Source organism: Phalacrocorax aristotelis, chromosome 4 (assembly GCF_949628215.1).
Source record: "Phalacrocorax aristotelis chromosome 4, bGulAri2.1, whole genome shotgun sequence".
NCBI lineage: Eukaryota > Metazoa > Chordata > Aves > Suliformes > Phalacrocoracidae > Phalacrocorax > Phalacrocorax aristotelis.
This window is the reverse complement of record NC_134279.1, coordinates 47398050-47419852: the sequence shown is the minus strand read 5'-3', so window position 1 is coordinate 47419852 and position 21803 is coordinate 47398050. Positions and strand designations below refer to the sequence as shown.

The 21803-nt window shown below is 37.7% G+C and overlaps 1 protein-coding gene across 2 annotated transcripts in view; it reads right to left on the bottom strand.

Moving 5' to 3' along the window:
* Positions 1–21803, bottom strand: part of WWC2 (WW and C2 domain containing 2) — a 104275-nt gene that overhangs the window by 31201 nt on the left and 51271 nt on the right. For both annotated transcript variants that reach the window (XM_075091178.1, XM_075091177.1), the window contains exons 4-10: positions 21405–21481; positions 16688–16767; positions 13185–13314; positions 12379–12525; positions 11351–11424; positions 6880–7122; positions 1828–1917 (exon numbers count right to left, since the gene is read on the bottom strand). In XM_075091178.1, the coding sequence (XP_074947279.1) occupies positions 1828–1917; positions 6880–7122; positions 11351–11424; positions 12379–12525; positions 13185–13314; positions 16688–16767; positions 21405–21481 (841 nt within the window). The remainder of the gene's footprint in view (positions 1–1827; positions 1918–6879; positions 7123–11350; positions 11425–12378; positions 12526–13184; positions 13315–16687; positions 16768–21404; positions 21482–21803) is intronic.

Here is a 21803-nt window from a genome sequence, read left to right as displayed (position 1 = left end):
AAGAAAGCACAAACACATACACTGATGTCACTAAACTAAAACAGCACAGAACAGTACAAGGAGAGATAAGATTGACTGGGAGCTGCACTAACAATTTACAGTTGAACCCTGCTTGGGGTATAAGCTCATTGTTTTTTAAGCACCCATTCCTGGCTTAGATCAGTGTGCCTAACCTGTACCCATCAGGGCAGTTTATCCAGTTTATGACCTGTTGCCAAAGCCCCTTTTCTCCTGGAGAAGGCTGCAGATTTGACAAACTGGTCCAGCAGTAACAGCAGCCTTCTCAGCTGCTATATTCCTTCAAAGGCCTGCTCCACTCTGATGTGGGTGCTCATGGGGTCAATGTGACAGGAAAGGGATCACCAGGAAGGTTATGGCAGCAGAGGAGTGCTGCCACCTCTAAAGCAATTTATACAGCCTGCCCTCTGCCCAAGAGCCTAGGAAAGATGGCTGCTAGAAGCAGATGACATAGCAGAACTGCTTCGCAGCTATAAGACAACACACACTCTACATGCCTGGTAAATCCAACTATAAACATGGCAAGGGCCATAACATGCAATCTTTTCCTGTTAAGAATAGAACACAAGGAGCCTTGCCAGGCTGGAGAAACTGAGTGTCACTGCCTTGGCTCAGGAAGACTCTACTGGGAAAAAATGTCAGGAAAAATAATTCAAGGCAGCCCCTTCTAAACATTTAAGAGACGTTTACTGAACAATAAATAACAAGGCTATCAACTTTAAAAACTTTGCCCACTGGACTAGAAAACTGCCTTTAACAAGATAGAGAGGCCCACAAGTCCAAACAAACAAGATCACAAAAAAAATATTTAAAGACTCTTTCCCTAACTAATCACCAATCAAGATGCAGTTTATGGGATCTGGCTCAGATGTTGGCTTGGCATGATGGCATAGTTTAATGTGAGAGGACTGATACAGAACATTTAAAACATTTTTCCTCTTAAAGCCCCATTTTGATTCATAAGAGAATCGGTAAACATTAATGCAGTGTCTGATTGGTGTGTCCCACTGTGATACGCAAGGAGCTTGACCAAATTCAGGATTTTCTAAATAAATATAATGGGCACATGGTTTGGCAGCCCAGGGTACAGCCCAAAACTGAAAGATACTCTTCCCTAGCAGCAGTTCATGAAATATCAGTATCATTAAATATCAGAATTCCCATCAGAGCAATGAGTTTGAGTTCACAGTTGCTGTAACTCATTACTTTGTTGTTATCACTATGAATATCATAAAGCCAGAATCAGATTTTGAATCAATTACTTTCAGGAAAAATTATTCTGGTGAGGGTACTTCTCTGCCTACAGAAAGCATAGGTCAGTGTTGAAGAATTAAACCAGAGTCAACTATTCATTTAAGTTTTTACATGCCTACATGTGTTCATTGAGCCTCTCCAGTTATTACACAAAATAAAGGCTACAGTTTTAATTAAGTTATTTTAGGCAGAACTTTGAGAAACCATTTGGGCTCTTCAATGACAGCATTTGGAGATATGACCAATTAGAGAATTCCTGATTGATTTATTTACACAGAAGCAAAATAATGTCCCCCTGCTTAATCATAAAAGCTGCACAAGAAATCCATTCGATCCAGACTCCAGTGCTTACTGAAATTATAAAAGGACACCAGGTTCATATGCTGGCAGAATGCTTGAAGCTACTAGACTTGTATTTTCTTACTTAAATAGTTAATATTAAACAAATGTTGTTCAGCTTCCAGCTAAGAGAAAAAACTAAGAATGAAGTCTAGGCATCCAGGTTCATTAGACTGTTGCTGAAAACAGGCTTTATGTTATGCAGTACAGCCTCACCTCCTAAGCTGTGAATGCAAATAAGTAGTTAACTTCGTAGTTTCTTCAAGTTTCTGTACCAATTCTTTTCTTCTCTCCTCCAATTTCAGTCTGGAAGGACAGGAACATATAAGTATAGGAAAGCGTTACAAAATAATCCAGAGACTAAAATACTTCATAGATAAGACAGAAACAAAATGAAGATCCCTCATATGTTCAGCTGATTGCCATCTACTAAAAGCCAAGAGACTGTTGCCTCTCAGTCCTACCGTAAAACCCTAACCACTTCAGCAGAGTGACTTTACCTGCAGAATACTAAGCATTGTAACAAACCTGCTGAGTGTACAAGCAGAGCATTGGTACATTCACACTGTACCAAGGGGAATGTGCACCCAATAAAAGAATAACAGATGAGCACTGGGAAAATAGCTGCAACCTCAGGAAAATAAGATCTGCCCTAATACAATTTGAAAAAGCAGTGCTGTTGACCGGCTCCTCACTTAATATAGTTTCAGGAAAAAAACCCAAACCAAACCAACACTAATACCAGTATTAGTTCTGATAATGCAAGAACTTGGGGTAGCACCACAGGAAGTTTAAAATTAAAGCACTCCCTTTGATTTTAGAGTCTTCATAGACAAAACACAGTAAATCAAAGCAGCATTCAAGCGCAAGGTTCTGAGATGATGGACCATATTTAGGAGTCCTTGGTAAAGAATTCTACATCCCCAACAGCTTTGTCATCACCCCAGAGCCACACAGCATTGTAATGCTCATTATCAAGGTTCACCTTTATGAAAAAGAAGGATTTATTGCCTCTTGCACTGTTATACAGCCTAGCTCTAAAACCACAAATGGTATAACTCTCCCATTTCTTTTAGCTAGCTGCTAGCAGAAAGGATTCTCTAACCTTTACAGTGATTTTTTTCCTTTTACAATTCCCTTTTATCACTCCATTTACAACACCAAATAAATTACTTTCCCTCAGTGGATTCAACTAAAACTCTCCCGTAATTGTCGATTAGTATATTCTCCTCCAGCCCTTGCTTAGTGAACTGACATGTCACAAGTTCTCAAGCAACAAATCTGAGGGACAAGAAATTACCTCCCCTCTTTTAAAAAAAAAAAAAAATTGATGTTCATTCTCAGAAACCTTTCCTTTGGCCTTTCTGGCATCTCAAGGATGTATGAATTAAAATTCAAATGCAGAGAACACTTCAAAGAACAAAACCCAAAAATCAACCATTGCTTTCTTATGCAAACTAAATGAAATACTCCAGGGTTCCCAGAACTCACTCTCTTTGAGTGTCAGATACCAGTAAAAAGACATTAAGTCCTCAATTCAGCAAACCATGAAAAGCACTTGCTGACACCCACGCTTATTCAGGGAGCAAATCTGGGTTATGCAAAGGTGAATAAGTTACCCCGAGGTCAGCCAGGGTGTGAACTTCCACTCCACTGCCTACTCTGCGTGCGCTCTTACACCGCAATAACATGCTCATCTGCCAGTAACTGCTAAGACTGTTAAAAGCATACAAGGTCTTTCATTCTTAGCTCAGGAAGACAGGCACATGGGTTTCCAAACCAAGAATTATGCTCCTCTGTGGTATCAGACACTCTTTTCCACCATTTTACTATTTATCAATGCCTTCTTTTAAAGCCTGATCTATCCTGCTTTTCCCAAGCAAGAGTGCTCTTCACTAACTCTTTTGTGACTTTTCAATAGTGAACTACTATTTTATCCTCAAGGAAGAGACACAAAAGTTGCTGTACGTGTTCAACCACTAATGGCAGAAGGCAAGAAATAAAATTAAGAGCTTAGGAACTTCTCTGACTGGAGTCCTCAAAACAGACACCTATAGTTGTTCTACTGAATATGTATTATTAAACTAAAAAGGTTTGTTTGTGGTTTTTTTCCTCCAAGGCACAAGCACAAGCTTGTTTTCCTTTATTACCTTAAGGAGATTGATATAATATAATTTATCCCATAGAAATTATACCCTGAAAAAAAAAAATTCTTTCCTAGATGTAATTCAACTTACTAGTAACTAAGGGAGTAGCATTAGTACCTGTAGGTAAATTTCAGGAAGATGTTAGCCACATGTCACAAACACAAGTTAGATGATGAAATCGCTCCTGGAAGTTCCAAGACACACAGGAAATAATTTTACTATTGAGATTCAATGAATTTTCTTCCGTTCCACATCAGGGCAAATTTAAAAAAAAAACAAAACCAAACAACACACAAAGCAAAACAAAAACCCACCCAACAAAAAAAAACCCAACAAAACCAAAGGTAACCAAAAATAACCAACTTTCAAAAAAAATGAACCTTCCTTTCTTAGAGCACAAACAGGAATTTTAACATCCATGTAAACACCATGTAAACACCTAAGCGACCATCGTGTTATCTCTTCTGACAGAGGCCTCTCTCACTCTCTCCTGTTTGCACCCCTCCTATCTAAATTGACCTGGTAACTCATTGCAGTAGAGACTTGAGTGTTAGCGAGACGTCTTTCTCCAGTTTTGATCACGGATTGTAAAATTGCTGAGAGCCATAGACTCTTAAAAAAAATACATTAAAGGTTAAAGATCACATACCTCACCTTTCAATGCAAAGTTATGTGGACATCTTTGTTTATGACAGACACTAGATCGGGGCCAGTTTTGCAGGCAACAGCACAATCAAGTAGTTAAACCATGCATCTCTTTAAATACCTGTGATTACTTAGAAGATTTTGCCAAGGATTAAAGTAGTAATGGAATCTCACTGACATGAATGCAGAGGCAAGAAAGCAGCAAATAGTTCTCAGCAGTTCCACAACCCAGATATTTCTATACAGTTGCTGGAAGGCTTCTTAAAGCAGTCAGAGTATGCCCTATCTCTGCTTTTTTGAAGCCGATATGTTATGATTTATACCCTCCTTCTGTAAATTGATTCTGAGTACATCTACTAGGGCAATTTCAGCATCCTACTCCAAAATAACCCACGGCTATGCTATAATGTTTTTGTTTTAAGTCACAGCAAGTCTTCTGTTTCTTATCCCTTTAGGAAAAAAAAAAACACCCCAAAACAAAAAAAACAACCCAAAACAAAACAAAAAACCCACAAAAAACCAGAAGCTGCACAAGAACAAACGCTTGTCACATCAAGCTCTGACACAATCCATAGCTTCTTACACTGTTGCTTCATTGTCAATACCTGTGAAGACACTGGAAACCTAAGGCATTCATGACCTTCATGAAAGAAATTAGTAATGCAACAACAGTGCAGCACTTTGAAGACGGTGTGGCTCCTCCACTGATAATGGAGAGGAGAATATTCCTCATCTCCAAGAATTAAAATGCTGATGGTTGATGAGATAAAATTAAGCATATCCTTTTCTCAAATTAACATTTCAGGAGAAGTTTCACCACCTGAATCCTTCTACAAAATGAAGGTTTTCTTTATGTTTATAGTGGGCGCAACAGAAATAATCCCCAAAATAGCTTAATGTGAAAGAACTGATGTGCTCTTAAGTCATCAAGGGGGACGGTTTTAATATCATAGAGAGTTGCACGTAGAAATTCACTGGAGTGGCAAAAAACCTAAACCAGAAGCCACCATGAATAACTACCTCAACCAGCAGTGTATGACATGAAATTTTACAGTAACCTCAGGAAAAAATTCCACATTTTCAGGAATGAAAACCAAAAAGAAAAACAGAGGAAAAAAAATTTTAAGCTGTAATGATTAGTTGTGTCACTGTACATGCAAAAAAATATCTGCCATTTCATTTCTTCTTGACAATTTGACTTGCCCTTGGTACTCCAAGTTTGGCATCTGACATGTATGGGAAAATGGTCAGGTGCAGAATTTTCTTTGGCACTAAACACACAAATCCAAAACACAAGACTAAAACCAGCTACCAATTTACAACCTGAGTCAAGATTTATCTATTACTTACAACAGCATATTATCAAAGTATTCTATTCAAAGTATTTATTTGTGAATGTGATTTTATTATTGACCCCTTATTCTTCACTTACTAATGGAAGTCAGAAAGCAACAGCTCCATGGTAATTTAGGTACTACTAACACAGACAGGTAATTTCTCCTGTAAAAATATAGTTCCAGTAGGACATAAACCTTCTTCTAAGCCACGCTTGGATTATCAATGCAATGCAGTTTAAACTATTATAAAGTGTACAAATATGTTTAAAAATCATTCCTAATACACACATCTGTACTTTGTAAACAAAAAAATTCCTCACTACTCAGCAATAATTTAGGACCCAACTTCTAATGCCACTAACAGGAATTTTGCCATTCAGTGAAACTGGAGCAGCAGCAGGTGTTTCCTAGCAGAGGCAAGCAGGGAAGGCTTACAATGTATTAATTCAATAAGGCATACTACACTGATACCTACAATGACATTTTGTGTTTATTGCATTTTATGTGTGCTAGAGGTGCCATAAATTTATTTCCACTTACAGCTGATGAAAAGTCCATTTGTGACAGTCATGTTTGATTTCCTCAAACTCTGAATCTGGCTAAAACAATTTATTATGGGTCTTGGTTCAGATATCAGTTAGGCAGCAGCAAGTTAGGAAACTTGCAACAATTGTACTTCTCTTCTGAACTTCCCCACCCCCCACCCCCTTCAGTTGCATTTTTGTACAGAATAAAACTTACAACGAAAGGCTTCAGATGTTGCAACAATCAAGCTAATCTTTGTAACCTGAGTTCAAATAGTTTACAGCTATTATCAGAAATGAGTGAATGATGTATTGCCCTCCCGCTGGTATGTTGACGCTCCTCAGTTATTTAACATCTGTTGCAGGCATTTTCATGCTGGTAACAAACGCAGAGTAACTGATATTGCAGAGCACATACAGGGTGTTCGTATTCTCTCACAATACAGAAGACTTTGTGTTTCTGCCCAGTGGGCTAATAATAAATTTAATTAAGATCTCCACAGAACAGTTACTGAAAGAAAACAGCCCATCAAGGCATAGTTCAGGGTCTGTAATGAGTACAAAGGTTAGATTGCAGAAAGCAGCATTTAATATTAGCAACAGACAACCCCTTACCTTTCAGCAAGTGCTTGACTGGGTGTGCTTTTTACAGACAGCAGCTCTTCTTCAAGCCTTTTCCTTTCTGCTTCTAGCTGCTCTAGCTCATCTTGAGTACGTTTGCGTGGTGTAATAAACTGCAGTTCCTTCAAAAGCTCTTCTTTTTCATTGATTAACATCAGTTTTTCCTTTTCCACATCCAGTGCCCCAGGCCAGGCTTCACTATCTAGCTTGGAAAGTTCGATCTTCAAATTAGCCATACTAAAATAAAACATAGCAGATTTGTCTGAGTCCAGCATAGCACACAAATCCCAGGAAAGAGACAAATGATACAATATTTCGAAAGGTATCAGGATATAACATTTTCTACTCAAAGCCATACTTTTAATTAGTTTTCCTTCAGAAGAATGCAGACTATGCCAGAAAAGCAAGCCACTTATCCAGGCCAACAGCAATGTGCATGTGCATTAAAAATGAGTTGCTCCTGTTGAAATGCCAAGTTGAAGTAAAAATCACAACATTAATAAAAGCTGTATTGAAAGTGAGCTGTCTGGTAACATAGTAGTGGTACACTCATCTCGGAGTATGATACGTTTCTCCTAAGCTGTTGGAAGCTGTCTGCTCCTCAGAAACAGCAACGACCGTGGTGAAAGAATGTGGCACCATAGCATGGTGCTCACTTCAGCAGCATGCGTGTATGTGAATCTTAAAAGGCAAAAGCATTGCTCTTTTATGGGGCTAAATAAAAGGTAATAGGACAGCAGCCATCTACAGAGAAAGGAGATTATTAACTCAAAAGTTTGAGTTTGTGCAACTGCTGTTCCCATTGCAGATGTCAAATCAGAGTTAAGACACCCAAGGCTTGGTTACCTATACCTGTTGTGCAGATACACACATATAATGGAAGCAGAAACTTCCCTACATTTTTATTGTAGTACAGCTCAGTCCTGATCAAGACAGGTTATTTCTAGTGTTCAGTCTCCATAACCATTCTGTCTATAGGCTCAGCAGCATAGCTTTGCAATAAAGACTCATTGTCCACTGGGAAAGCTTAAAAATTTCTCTTATAGGTACTACATATCTAGTAAGATGATAACTTTCAGTCACTTCCAGCTTTAGCCACACCTGAACCAGCTGCATAGCTAAAGATACAGACGTTCTGAACTACATAACAGCTCCTAGTCTTCTGCATCTCGTTCAGGTAGGCTAGGAAAAAGGCAGAGAAAGGAGAAGTCAAAATTTAAAGATGTTCCCATACAATCTAGGGCAAGAGGAACTGATCAGTTACTTTTATTAATTGCCATAGTTAAAACACACCTAAATCAGCTCAACAACTGATAGAAGTCTGTGCAACTTTAGTGTTACTGGGCTCTACCTAAGGTAATGACCCATGCCACACTTCATAAATACACACAGATAATTTGGTATGTATAATCTTTCTGTAATTCTGACAGATTTCTGGGAAAATGTTTTTCTTGTGTCCAGTTTGTTTTCTGCGATTAACAAAACTAGTAATATCATGCTTATTTTGTATCTCTGGTATATAAATTTTACAAGTACATTAAGGCATTTGTTTATAGTCAAAGCTAAGAATAGTTATTGCTGAATCTAACTACCCCATTGCTGCTGTTCTAAGAAGCTTAAGGGGAACTTCCCTCCCTTTCTTTTTCCATAGATAATGCTTCCTTCTCATCTGCACCTCAATGAAAAAAACAAAAGCTTAAAAAAATGAAAGCAACACATACTTCCACTAAATCCCTGCAAGAACAGGTTTGACTCAGGGTATTTTCACAGGAAAAACAATGAAAAATGAAAAGAAATACTATCAGTAGTGAAATTAAATGAAGCTTTTAAACATATTTTGCAGCTGTTATTGATATAATTTATATTCAACAGTCCTTTAGAAGAGCAATATTCAGAGGGAAAACAACCAAATAATTTCAGATGGATAATGAAATGTTAATACTTTCATATCCAGGTCACTGGTTCTAGCTAACCTTGTTCTGAAAGTAGCTGCTACTGACAGCTGTTTGATGGCTTATGGGATGGGATGGTGGTCTCCAAACAGTTCTTGTGCTCTCCCTGCTACAGACAACACTCTGCTACCGTAACTGACACTCTTTTCAGCTGCCTCATTAGACAGACAAAGGACTAGAAGGATATGAAAACTGAACTGGTCTCATGCTTTTGAGGAAGTCCTTGCTCAACAGGTCAACAAGGAGTATTAGCCAGATCTTCACTACATCAGGATAGGATTGTCAGCAGGCTATATCAGAGCCTTTTGAATAACAATTGCAACTGAATTTAGCATAGTTAACATCAGCATTCCACCTCCTCAAGACATTCTGCTGGCTAAGCAACATAAAATATGCAACAGACAAAACTATCTGATAATTTTCAAGTAGAGAAGTTCACTTACAAGATCCTCTCTTTCTCTTAGTTGTTTTAACACAAAAACAACTAAGAATCTGCACTTTAATATTTCAGAAAAGATCATCAATACTTATTAAATTATAGTGATGATTACAATGGCCATAATAATTAGGGGGTGTAATTAGGTACCGAACTTTATGTGCAAACTGGGATATATCTTCATTATTCCAAGATATATACACTTTATTAAGTTCACCCTGTAGTCACTGATAAAACCAGTAGTATGTGCAAACACTTTAAAGACTAACGGTGTCTTCAAGGCATACGGTCATCTTATTTAAAGCTGAAAAGATTATTCATTACTGGGCAGTTTGACAAAACTGAATAATGATACAATTTAAAAGGAAATAATTTAACCCTGAAACATACTAATGTCATATAGAACAAAGAGGTAGTTATGCAAAGGTAAGTACATGAGCTACTAAAATTTCAATCCACGTTCTTGGCCGACTAATTTGTGAGAAAGTAACATCTTGTGCTGCAGTACTCCACACTCTGAACATTAATAGTGTTTTGGTTTGTTTTTTTTTAAATGGTAGAAGTGGTAAACTGACTTACTGCCAGGAGTTTTTTTTGTTTCTACGAAGGAGAGAGAAAAAACAATGCTGGGACTTCTTGGTATCAAGACATAGTCAAAACAGAGGATGATCTGGTTTTGGATCAATTACACCTGAGAAAAAAATGCCACCTATCTGCATCTAAAACACCATCTGACAATTAATATTATGTCCATGGAGATTCTGAGCCAGAATAATACATGTTCAATACTGAACAAAAACAATAGTGTTAGCACTCTTTATTATATAATCAATGCATTTAACAAAGTTCTACAATCCGTAATGATGATATAAAGGAGTACTGTTGTTACTGACAAGGATGGTAGCTACTGCTTTGTATGAGGAGGGTATATATTTGAAATTAGGCAAAAAATGTTAGTTGTGCAGCCTCCTGCCTTTAAAACATAAAAGCTAACTATGTCTTTATTTTGCACTTAGAAGTAGCAAATTCCTTTTCCTAGTTTTCTAATTCACCATGCCACAGTATTCCAACTGAAATACTGAAATCTCAGGTTAAATGGCATTTTAGGCAGTTTTCATCTGAGGAAAAGTGCTGGTTTTTATTTTATTGCCTTGTTTAGGTCTTTACAGGAAAAAAGGAACTTTGGGTGTGGGACAACTTTTTACTCCCCTTAAATTACAGAGCACCTCCATAACAAAAACTGTAAGGTTTCCGAATAGCTGACACCTAATTTTGTGCAAAGTATTAGCAAATAATACTGCACAATTAATACATAATTAATAGAGAGATATCCCCCACACATTTTTTAATAGTAGATCCTCCCCCAGTATTATGCAGCATTTCTGGTGCGCCAGAAGACATTTCACTAACCCTGAACATTCTGCTTGCTGATGCCCACTCATCAGTGCCATGGCAATTCATCAGAATGGCACTGCTTTCATGAGCAACCAGTGCAGAACTTTATTTGAAAGGCATTCCACATTCATCAGTGGAGCAGCTCCTGATTTCTTTTCTCCTCAGGTTAAACTCATTTAGAAAACCCAGCCCCACAGTGATAACAAGTGTTCAAATTATCCAAAGTCCCAGGGAAAAAATAAATAATTAAGCCTACTAAATCTGCACTCAGACATTAGTCTGAAGCAACTCTAAAACTGAAGAGCCTTCAGTGGCGTAGTAAACTGAAATGATGATCCCAAAGAAGGTATAATGGGACATAAAAAACCTGGCAACCCTTTTCAGGGGAAAGCCAGCTCACTCTATTCCCTTAATCCTGGAACGACTGTTGATTTGTCACTGTCTGCATTTTCTTTCTTAACACGTCCAACTTTGCATTAAATGTAAAACCTACTGTTCAAAGCACCGACTGCTCCTGAAAGTCTGCTTTCATTCTGAAGGAAAAGAAACACTTTGCAGTAATGCCCACAGTGCCTCCAGAGAGCCGTCCACTAGATGTCACTGCGAGCACAGTGTTAGTGCTGTAGAGCTCACACTCCTCCTAGCTCCACACTCTAACTTACAAAGCAACCAACCCTATTACCTTCTTTTTGCCTCTTCATATTGAAGACTTAGTCTGACCTTCTCTGCCAAATTTGATCTACTTCTTGGTCCAACCTGTTAAGGAAAAAAAAAAAATTTGCCTTATTTCTGTGTAAAGCTGTTAAATGAATCAACAAAACCTATGCACAGGCTAGAAAAATCACAACTGAAAAAAAACCCACACTTGCAGCCACACACTTGCTGTTAAATGCCTCGTTAGGGATCTACTCAGATGTACAAAACAGTGCTGTTCTCTTCTGATGCAGTTCATCTATTTTTAACTACTGTACTACCAATTGGCCATACTCCATCAGAATAAAGCAAGCGCATTTTCGAAGAAGTCCTGCGGTGATTGCACCCAAAATTTTGATCTCCTACTTTGAACTCCACTGAACTCAGAATTTAGAACTAAGTCAGTGCATTTGAAGTAAGATTTCAATAAAATTCCTACAAAACATAGATAAGCTTAGCTCTTTGTCTGGAAAACCTTGTACAGGCTCTTCCTCAAACTTAGCTACCAGAACTTCAAAAAGGGTACCAAAATTAACCACAGCATTCTATGTAAATAAATATACCGTCAGTGAAACAGTGAAGTTTTTAATGAATCACTGAACAAGTAGTTCCACTAACAGTTTTTCAGCTGCATGACATGAAATTGCACATTTAAATTCTGAAGTCTTGTTTCTGTAAATTAAAAACATCTTCATATTGAATTAATTCTGTAAGGTGAAACATACCCTATAGACAGATACAAAAAATACTGTCTGCTTATGCTGATCTTCACTGTACTGGAACTACCTGATTAAATCAAATTGTCATAAAAGTTTTGTGCCAAATGTATAAAGTTCATCTGAATCCTGATTTAAGATTTAAGAAGAAAAAAATCATAACTGACGCTAAGTAATTCTCTCTCAAACACGTATCATACACCTATCAGCAACAGTAAACAACCATTTGATTCTAATTCCATTAACCGCAGCATTCTGATTCAATTTCTCTTTACATCTGACAAAATGGAAAAAAGCTCACCTCACCGGACACATCAGTCTGAGACCCTGTATCCAGAGTTTGTCTAGAAAAACACATCTGGGAGTTTACAGAGCTGGAACTCAAGTCTGGTTCAGATGTCCCAATGGTCTGGTCAAGATTGAATTTCTCTCTCAGCTTTGCAAGACTCTGTCCAGGAAACAGAGAAGGAGGTGGTGTTAAAGTACCTTTGTACCAGCATATCTCCAAAATATGTTTACATAAAAGACTCCAATTCTCCAAATTCACAAAGAAAACTATAATTTTAATCAAGCAGTTGGTAAGTGACACTAAGGGTGACCAACACCTGTGACAATACAAAAACTACTTGTGGTTTTGCCTCTCTTGGTTTTGGTTGGTTTTTGGTTGTACGTTTTGTTTTGGTTTTTTTTCAAAAAAATCCTTGTCAACCAACTAAATACTTGACTGATTAAAAAAAACAAGAGAGATCTGCTTTCAGAAAAGGAAATAGGGCGATTTAGAGTTGGAAAATTTTCACTGAGTTAGAAAATGTCCACCTCTTAATTTTGTTCACTTAATATTTTAAACTGTGGTTTAGAGATAACCTCTGCATTATACGTTACGTACAAGTTCAGAAATCTATATTCTCTGAATAACATACAGTGGCTTTTTGAATTAGGAAAGCCACAGGCTTCTGTTTCTGCATTTGAAAATTGATTTAATACTAGCTTGGCTCAAAGAATTTTGAGAATCCCTTAAAAAGTATAAAATGCAAAGTATTTATAATCAGGTAAGTTACTCATGTTAAAACAAATGCACACAAAACTGAGGTCAACCATTCAAAATACCTTCATTAAATCTTGTTTCTCTCTCTCCCCTGAACTTATTGCCTTTCTGATAGACTTCAGTTCACTCAGGATGGCTTTGGCCTCACATAGTTCATACCCACTCTGTCCTCCAGACATTTTTTGGTCAATTCTGTGGAAAGAGAGAATATTAATACTAGATACAGAAAATAATAGTAACATCTCTGCTGTTCTGCTTCAGGCAGAAGCACAGTCAGAGAACAGAAGGGAAGAAGATAAGAGACACTATTTCCTGTAACAGACATGCAAAGACAAAAAAGGACATTGAAGTCTCCATTAAAATACCTACTACTTAATCCTTGGCAAAAATGTCAAGCTAACACATACGCAGCGCCCAGTGGATGGGTTTTGCTGACATGAAATTTAATGGAAAAATACTTCCGCTGGCTTTAAAACCTCAGCTAAACTACTGGGGCCTTACCAAGGGCAGAGACTCCACAAGCAATTCTAGTTGATCCAGTCTTAAAGACATAAGGGGCACAGAGCACTAAAGACTCCTACACATGCTACTAGCAGTACAGCAGTATTGCTGACAACGCTGTCAAATTTCCCATCCCCCCCATAACTCTCTGGAGCATAGAAACAGCTTTTGGGAACACCTTTCATGCTCTTTATTGTTTGTGGCCCTTACAGAAGCAGAATTTCTTATTAGTAGCATTCCTCTACCCAGACCCACGTCGTGACAGGGGCAGACAGGCAAGCTTCTTGGTACTAATCAGCCTTACATAGAAGAAAGGTAACCAGCTCTATTCTTGTCTCAGCTTCCCTCTCATTCACCCTAATCCTAGGCATTAACAGTCTAGAACAGCTGTTCTGCTCAGCCAGTCACCAGGCTCTCTTTATTCACAAAATCTCTGGGTAATTAACACCATATGTCATACATCAGACGATTTATTAAATTCCCTGACTAATAATGACTTTAAAAACTGTAAATTGAAAATAACAAAACAAAAAAGCCTGCAAACTTAGAGATAAAGAGATATTTCATTTTAGTATTTCCTTATTTACTTCAGGAAGTACAGTTCGTAAACACACTTCTCCAACCACTAATTTAACTGATTTCATAGCATCATAGACATGACTGCAGCTGTGCTTCGCAAAATGAAAAACAGCCATCTTCACAAAAGTCAAGCATCTAGTAGAGGATACATTCTTTTATAATGCAATTGGTTTTCTGTTTTTATAATCATCCATCATCTTTGCTAGAAGATATTAACCTCGTGAGCGAGGAATGAACAAACGTTTTAATGAGCAGAAGTGATCTCAAGCATCCTCTGCAAGAACAGAAACTCACACAAAACACCTGTAACTGTATTCTATTTTACTTCCAGTTTTGTGCACAAAGATATCAAGGTTCTAAAGTGGTCTTTAAAGCCATGAGCACGTCTGTTTTCCTTTCTCCACATTTCAGTTTTTGTGCAAACTAGAACTGCGTCTGTGTAAGAAAATTACCTGTGTGACTCAGCACTCAGATTCCTATTCAAGGATGTATTTCTTTCAGCTTGAAAGTTTCTCAAACTCTTTCAGGGGTAGGCATGCACTTACTATCTGACAACACTCAATTTTTGATAGCTTATTAGGTTACTAAGGTCAAATAGATACAGGATATGCCAACAATTGCAATCATGAATGAACAGTTGGGTAATACACCACATGCTACCTAGTAATATGATGTGCCACATTCAAATCACAACTGCTTTATTCTCTATATAATTAAGATGGACAAGAAGGATCTCTGACATATAAGATATTCCATCTTCCTGTTTTAAATTAATGGGATCAGTACTGTTTGAAAGTGGCTGGCTGAATTTTAAAAACAAATGTCCATTGTGTTTCTGTGGAATGCTGTTGACAGTTTCTGAAACATGCTTTGGATTCCTATCAAAATGGCTTGTGAGCAAGCTGCTTTAAAACAATACTTCATTGTTGAATTAATATAATAAAAGCAGCATGATTGGCTAACCTTTAATCCTGGGACAGCAGCATGAGTTTTTATTACCTTAAGCTTTAGAATCAATATGTCTGTCTTCTAAATTTTGCTTCAAATGAAATCTGATTTATGGTTAAATAAATTCAATCAATGATCCTTTTCTCCCTTCACTCCTCACTAGTCTTTATATATTTAAATAACAAACAAATCTTACATATCTGTTTTAGTCAAAATGAGAGAGGATAGAGACTTGACTGACACCCTCCTAAGGTGCTGAGGGTTTTCGGTTCCCCACTGACTTCAAAATCTTGATACCAGAAAAACATTTTTTTTTATCCATTTTGACATGTTTTAATTATGACTGGTTATTTCCTGGACCAGAATCTTTCTCCCACTTAAGAAATTCCTACTGTATAGAACTGATCTATTAAAATACACAGGCAATAGCCTACAAAATGTTTTGGTTAGAACTGGCAACTGAACTCCAATCTCTCAGCTCCAAACACAGATGCTCTGTCATCCTTTGCAAATTACCTCCCTGCATTTTGGAACCCCACCTGGAAGATGGAAATGCACTTCCCTTCTCCCACCTTTTGTCCATTTTCTGTTTATATTCTGCAAGCTCTCCAGGATAGAGATTATTACTTATCTGACAGTGCACTGGAGGCCCTGAGAAAAAAGGTAAATGAATCCAGACAATACTACATTAACACTGCAACACTGCTTCTGCTACTGGAACTAGTATACTAAGAGCACAGAGCTCAGCTTTTTACTGTGTAAATATATCTTTAATGTATGAGTACATACCACAATACAGAAAACAACTAGCATTAATAAATTTCTGTTCATACTAGTCAAGAAAACACACTTGTTAGCAAGGCTTCCTCTGCAGCAAGTTCTCTGCGGTGACAGTTCCAGTAATGTTTAATATTTTAGGGCGCAACTTTGTAAGTCAGGAGCAACAGGGAGTGCTCAGACTGAAAAAAATTCACTCCCCTAATAATCCAACTGGTTAAATACCAGAATGCCCACCCAGTTTCAGCATCAGCCCTTTGGACACCAGTCATCCCAGCAACTGGAACAAAGAAAGTCAGGTCTCTAATCCTCAAATTGTGACTCAATTCAAACTCTGAAGTGTTGTGCACCATTTATACATCCAAGAACAGCACCCTTCTCTCTTTCTCTCAAATTCAGAGGTGGGGAAGGAGGAAAGACAGACCTAATTACTTTTTTTTTTTTAATATCAGGATATGCAAAGCAGCTAAATTCTTCCTTGGGACCCTTAACCACTGCCCTGTTTCTGCCTCTCTGCAACACAAGCTATGTCATGGGGAAAAAAAAAAACAAACACAGGAGGGGGAACAGATTTCTCATGTTAACGCTTGCACTATAGGTTTGCCATCTCTACAGATTTCCTGCTTCCAAGCTACAACAAAAAGAGTTATTAGATTCTCATTTTTCCCCCATGATTCTCTTACATTCAGATGATGGATTCAATTCCATGCCAAAAAAAATCAGGCGACTAAGTCAGTTTCAACTATTTTCTTTTACTCACTGTTGCAGTGTTTCAAAGCCCTGTTCTTTGTACAGCAGCTCTTGCTTCATCTGAGAGAGCTCCCTCTTCAGCTTCTTAACCTTGTGTATTAAATCAAAGCAAGAGTTAGAAAATTCCTCTTGTTAAATGGCGTAACACATGGCTTTGAACAATTAATGTATTCTCTACATCAGATCAGACCAAAAAAAGTAAATTGCTCTACTGACACATATTAAAAACAAAAGGATCTGTTCTCTTCCTGATGTCTATGGGCAACATGCTTTAGTATTAAAGGAACACAAAGCAGATTAAATCACATTCCTTATTTGTATTGATACCACACTGTGTTATTAAACCTGAGAGAACTTTAACAAGTAATTTACTTCTCACTTGTTAAGCATGCATTCCAACTGTCCTACAGGGACATGCCTGTTTATTTTTAGGCTTATTATATTTTCACTTTTTCATTCCAGGAATCTCTCAAGTAATTTGCACTGTAAAACACCAAGTGTAGACTCTCCCCCCAACATGAACTATCCTTTCATATGAAGCTTTACAGATACTGGATCCCTAAGTATATAATTCACATTCATTTAATTCAAAGACAACAATCACTAAACACATTTGGATCGTAAATATATGCATCTATTTAATAGAAATGTCTTTGGCAAAACATTCCCTACTTTCCCTAAATTTGCATGCTCAATTGCTTTTTAGTCTTAATATTGCTACTTCAGATATTAGGAGATATGAGGACACTACAAAATATTTATGAGTCAAGATTAAATTTAAAAATCCTCCATTTAATTTTTTTATGCCATACTTCCCAAACATACTAAAAGCTTCTGGACCACCAGAAGTGTACTTTAATACAAGTTAAAATTAATCTTCAGCATACACAGGGACAGAAATGCCTCCTTGAAATGTGGAGTACCACATTTTGGTATTTATACATCTATACCTGGCTCATTTGAACTCTACATACTATTCAGATATTGTTAGGCTTTTTAACCTTCCAATCAGTAAGGTGAAAGAAGGAAAAACCTGCTGCAAGTCCCCTGCTCTCACCTACCAATGTGAAATTCTTGCTTGGGTTCATATAGGTCCTCAGATAGTCAACTCTTTTGAAAAATGGATCATATTAAAATGAAGAATTTTGACCACTTTAACTGAAATTAATTTCAAGATGTCTCCAAGACTTCTTTATCCAAATCCCCTTAGACTTCCTACTTGGAGCTATTCTTCTTAAAAAAGATTCCAAACATGCCAGATGACTAAAAGTACCAAGCATCAGCAGCTGCTGTAGCTTTCCAAGAGACCTAAAATGCTTTGTAGATCTAAAATAACCAGTGATTTGCAGGGTTCTTCATAGGGGTTTGTGAATGATTCTTTGGCATTCAAGTTTGTCGGTCCTGGCTAATGAATTTTCTGTGACAGAAATAAAATGCTTTCAATCTCCATTTTCTCCAAAGCAAAATCTGTTCTCTAGATGAGAGGTTAGGTTCAGACTTTTGAAAACTGTCATCACTAGTTGTTCTACTTGACAGAAAACTGTTTTTACTTTGACCATAATGAATAGTTAGCATAATAAATAGGCAACGTCTCTAAGTACACATTCAGCACTCTGTAACTATTTCTTCCCTGAGTAGCATGAAAATCCCAGCAATAAGCTCTCAAGTGTTCTGATCAAGGTTGTAGAAAATGAACAGGTATTACCTCTATGTTCCAGGTAAAGCAATGTGTAAAACATGAAAGAAGTCTCAACTTTCCCGAGAAATGCAGAATGGCTAAATATTTTTTTTTTAATCAGAAATGTGAATTTATAGTAATAGCAGAAGGCACACTTGATTTCAACTTAGAGGATTGGATCTCTCAGAAACCTTTACATTTTTCTCAGATCATCTTCTGAGTGTCCTCTGCTGTAATGCACCATCATTTCATTATCAAGAAATGTCAGTTAAGCACATTATCCTAGAAGGATGTGGCCTACATTATAATACAGACTCTGTGTTTACTGCATCATACTTGCATTAAACTATTCTTGTGCTCCTTGTCTTCTCCTTCAAAACTTTCATGTAATTCCACTTTTTCACAGCTCTTCACTTTTTATCCTTCACCCCCTTCCTACTGCTTCTGCACATCATCTTAAGCCACCTGACAGGCTTCTTGCTTCCCCTTCCTAACTGCATCTTCAAGCAGGCTCCTGTACTAATCTCCTCCTATTCCCAGCACTCAAGAACTAATGGAACAACTACTGCAAAAAAACCCTCTTGTTATTGTATAGAGGTGCACTCCCTACTCACTGCATATGCATAAAACACACTGTGATCACATATGCTTTCATATGCTTTGTATTGTTTGAATTATCTTACTGATTACTAATTAAGACCCCAAATAGCCTTACTCAGAGTCCACTGCAGGATCAGATCTTTCAATTTTAATCATGTGAGAAAGGTCTGTCTTCTCCTGCTTATTTCATTTAACAGCTGTCTGATTTCAGTCATATTTTCTCCACAACCTGTTGCACAATAGCCAGTTCATGTGTGCAAAAAACTCCACGTGCATGTATTAAGCACAGCTAACCAGGAAAAGCCCAAAGGCCAATTCAGAACTTCCTCGAATGCTGAGTTTCCCCCTCCAGCACCACTAACCTGATGATACCAGTAAGCCTCAGCCAGTGTGAGAGGGAAACAGGTTTAGTACATCTGACCTATCAGTTCACTAAACAACACAAATTCTAACCAGCTGGCTAGCAGCTTACTGATTACTTTGTTTCCCATTAATTCCATGCATGCATGTAATGTAAAATACGAAAAGGTGCCATATTAGCAAAGCATCTTCAAACATTCAGATAAACTATGATAATAGTCATACCTCTCTTGCCATCTTCCATGAAAACCACTTTCCAGTCCTAGCATCACAGAGCTCCGCTTTTTCTTAACCCAATGATTTTCATACCCAGTGGCTTTGGATGACAACATGCTACAACACACTTTATGCTGATACAGATAGATATTCTTGGACTTGCACCTTCTAAACTCTGCAGACAGGATTCAGGTCACCTATTTTAGGCACACATGCAACTTGGACCTTACAATGACCAGATGTTGGGAACCAGCAGGATGTTAGGCTCTTTGACTCCAAGAAACAAGGAAGGGAGAAAGCATCTCTAAAAATTGAATTACTGTGATTAACACATCTGCCTCTCTCCTCAGTGAGCAGGGAAACTGTAGCTCTGCAGCCAAGAGGTGATTCAGTGCTTCTGCATCTTGAGCTGGGAGGTGGTTAGAGCTAGGGAAAAACTGAGCACAGAACCATGTCTGAATTTTCCCCTCTCTGACTTGTAGGTGACTATCTTTAAATTTGGTCATGTGTTTTGTCCTTCAACAACACTGTTAATTTCTCAAATATACTAGCGATCCCCTGGCCAAAGGGAATATCTGTTACTGCTCCACTCATTTTAAAAAGAAGCTCTCGTCTTGTTTTTTCATTCTTGTTTCTGACAGAGTCCTTGCTGCTGTTGATTCTCCCTACATAACTTAAACTTACAAAATATTTTTCTCCCATCTCGTCTGGTGTTAAAATAAATTCTCTCACTAACCACCTCCCCTTCTCCTTAAAGGATAAAGGACTACAAATTGAGATCGGTAAGGACGAACATGTGTAGAAGCAGTCAGTAGGGCAACATCCGGACACCAGTTTTACAGTGCATTCCATCCCTGATTTATACTGTGTTTTAAAAATGTAGTGAGCTATTCCACAGTTCCTTTTAAACATTAATTGTTTAGACTCCTAATCATAGCTCTTACTCCAGGTGAAGGAGGCTGTTACTCTCCCAGGCTTCTATGAGTGCTTCTCTGTGCAGAAACCAGGAGGGGGCAATGGAAGAGCCAAGTAACTGCTGTCGCTTGCGCTGCTTCTGCTCCCACGACAGTCTCTATTCCAGCCCTCACTGAAGAGGACTATGCTGTGTGGTGATGTCTTTTTAACCTGCATGGTTTGATCTAATTTTTTTCATTACTAACTACAGAAAGCCTAGGCTATCCATTGGGCATTATATGCCACAGCTTAAATAAATGAACTCCCTATAGAGATTTTAAATGTCTTCCATGCCATTTCCCCCGTATTCAAGATAAATTCACTAGAGACTAACCTGTGAATTAAAGTTCTTTATATGGAGTCTGTTAGTGACCATACTGAACACAGCTGACCAAATTTTTGTTCATCAGCAATTTCAAAATGCGAACACAAACTTTCACTCTTGATCTAAACTGTTCCATTTTGACAAAACACAGTGAAGTTTCACACCATTATTGAAGTGTTTTTTAAACCAACAGAAATTTGTGAGGCAGTTCATGTAGCTAATGGTGCATTTCTCACAGAAGAAAGATTGTGTAAAAGCAGTCACCTAGCTGCAGCTCACCTTGACCTACTACTTTTCTATTTTCACCCGAAGAAGTTTACTCTTCCTTTTAAAAACAAATGCATACAACTGAAAATAGTTATCGGTTTTATTTACACCCGTATCTAATTAGAATATCTGTCAAAGTTTCCCCAAAATGAGTTATCTGAAAGTAAGAGAGACAGCTTTAAAAATTTGCTAAAAACCCCTGAATGGTATTTAATGAGAATATTAGGAAGTGCCCTGGTACTGAAGCAAGATACGTCTCCTAGTTCAAAGCTTTGGTTATTCTATAAGCACACAGAATACAAATGAATAAGAGTTAAGCACTCTCACCCTTAATCTTGTAGTGGAGATTTCAGCCTTCAGAATGTCAGGGTCATACTTTGTGCTTGATGAGGAGCCTGAGAACACTTTTTTAAAAAAAGACAAAAATGGACAAATATTTAAGTACTTTTAAATCATTAATTAGTCTCTTCCTCAATTAATCCACATTGATGTAAAACTACATATGCAGAAAAACACACAATACTTTTAAAAAACATACCTTATTATAGAGTAGTCAGCATTGCAGGATGGCAATTAAAGAATAACCAAAATTTTGCCCTTTTTTCCCCTACCACTATTTGGTATCTCTCCTCTCCTCCCTTGCCTCTCCCAGTATTCTAAAGTAGCACCTTATTCTCCCTGGCTTTCTATCCCTTGCTTTCTGTTCCCATTCTTCTAGCTGAGCCC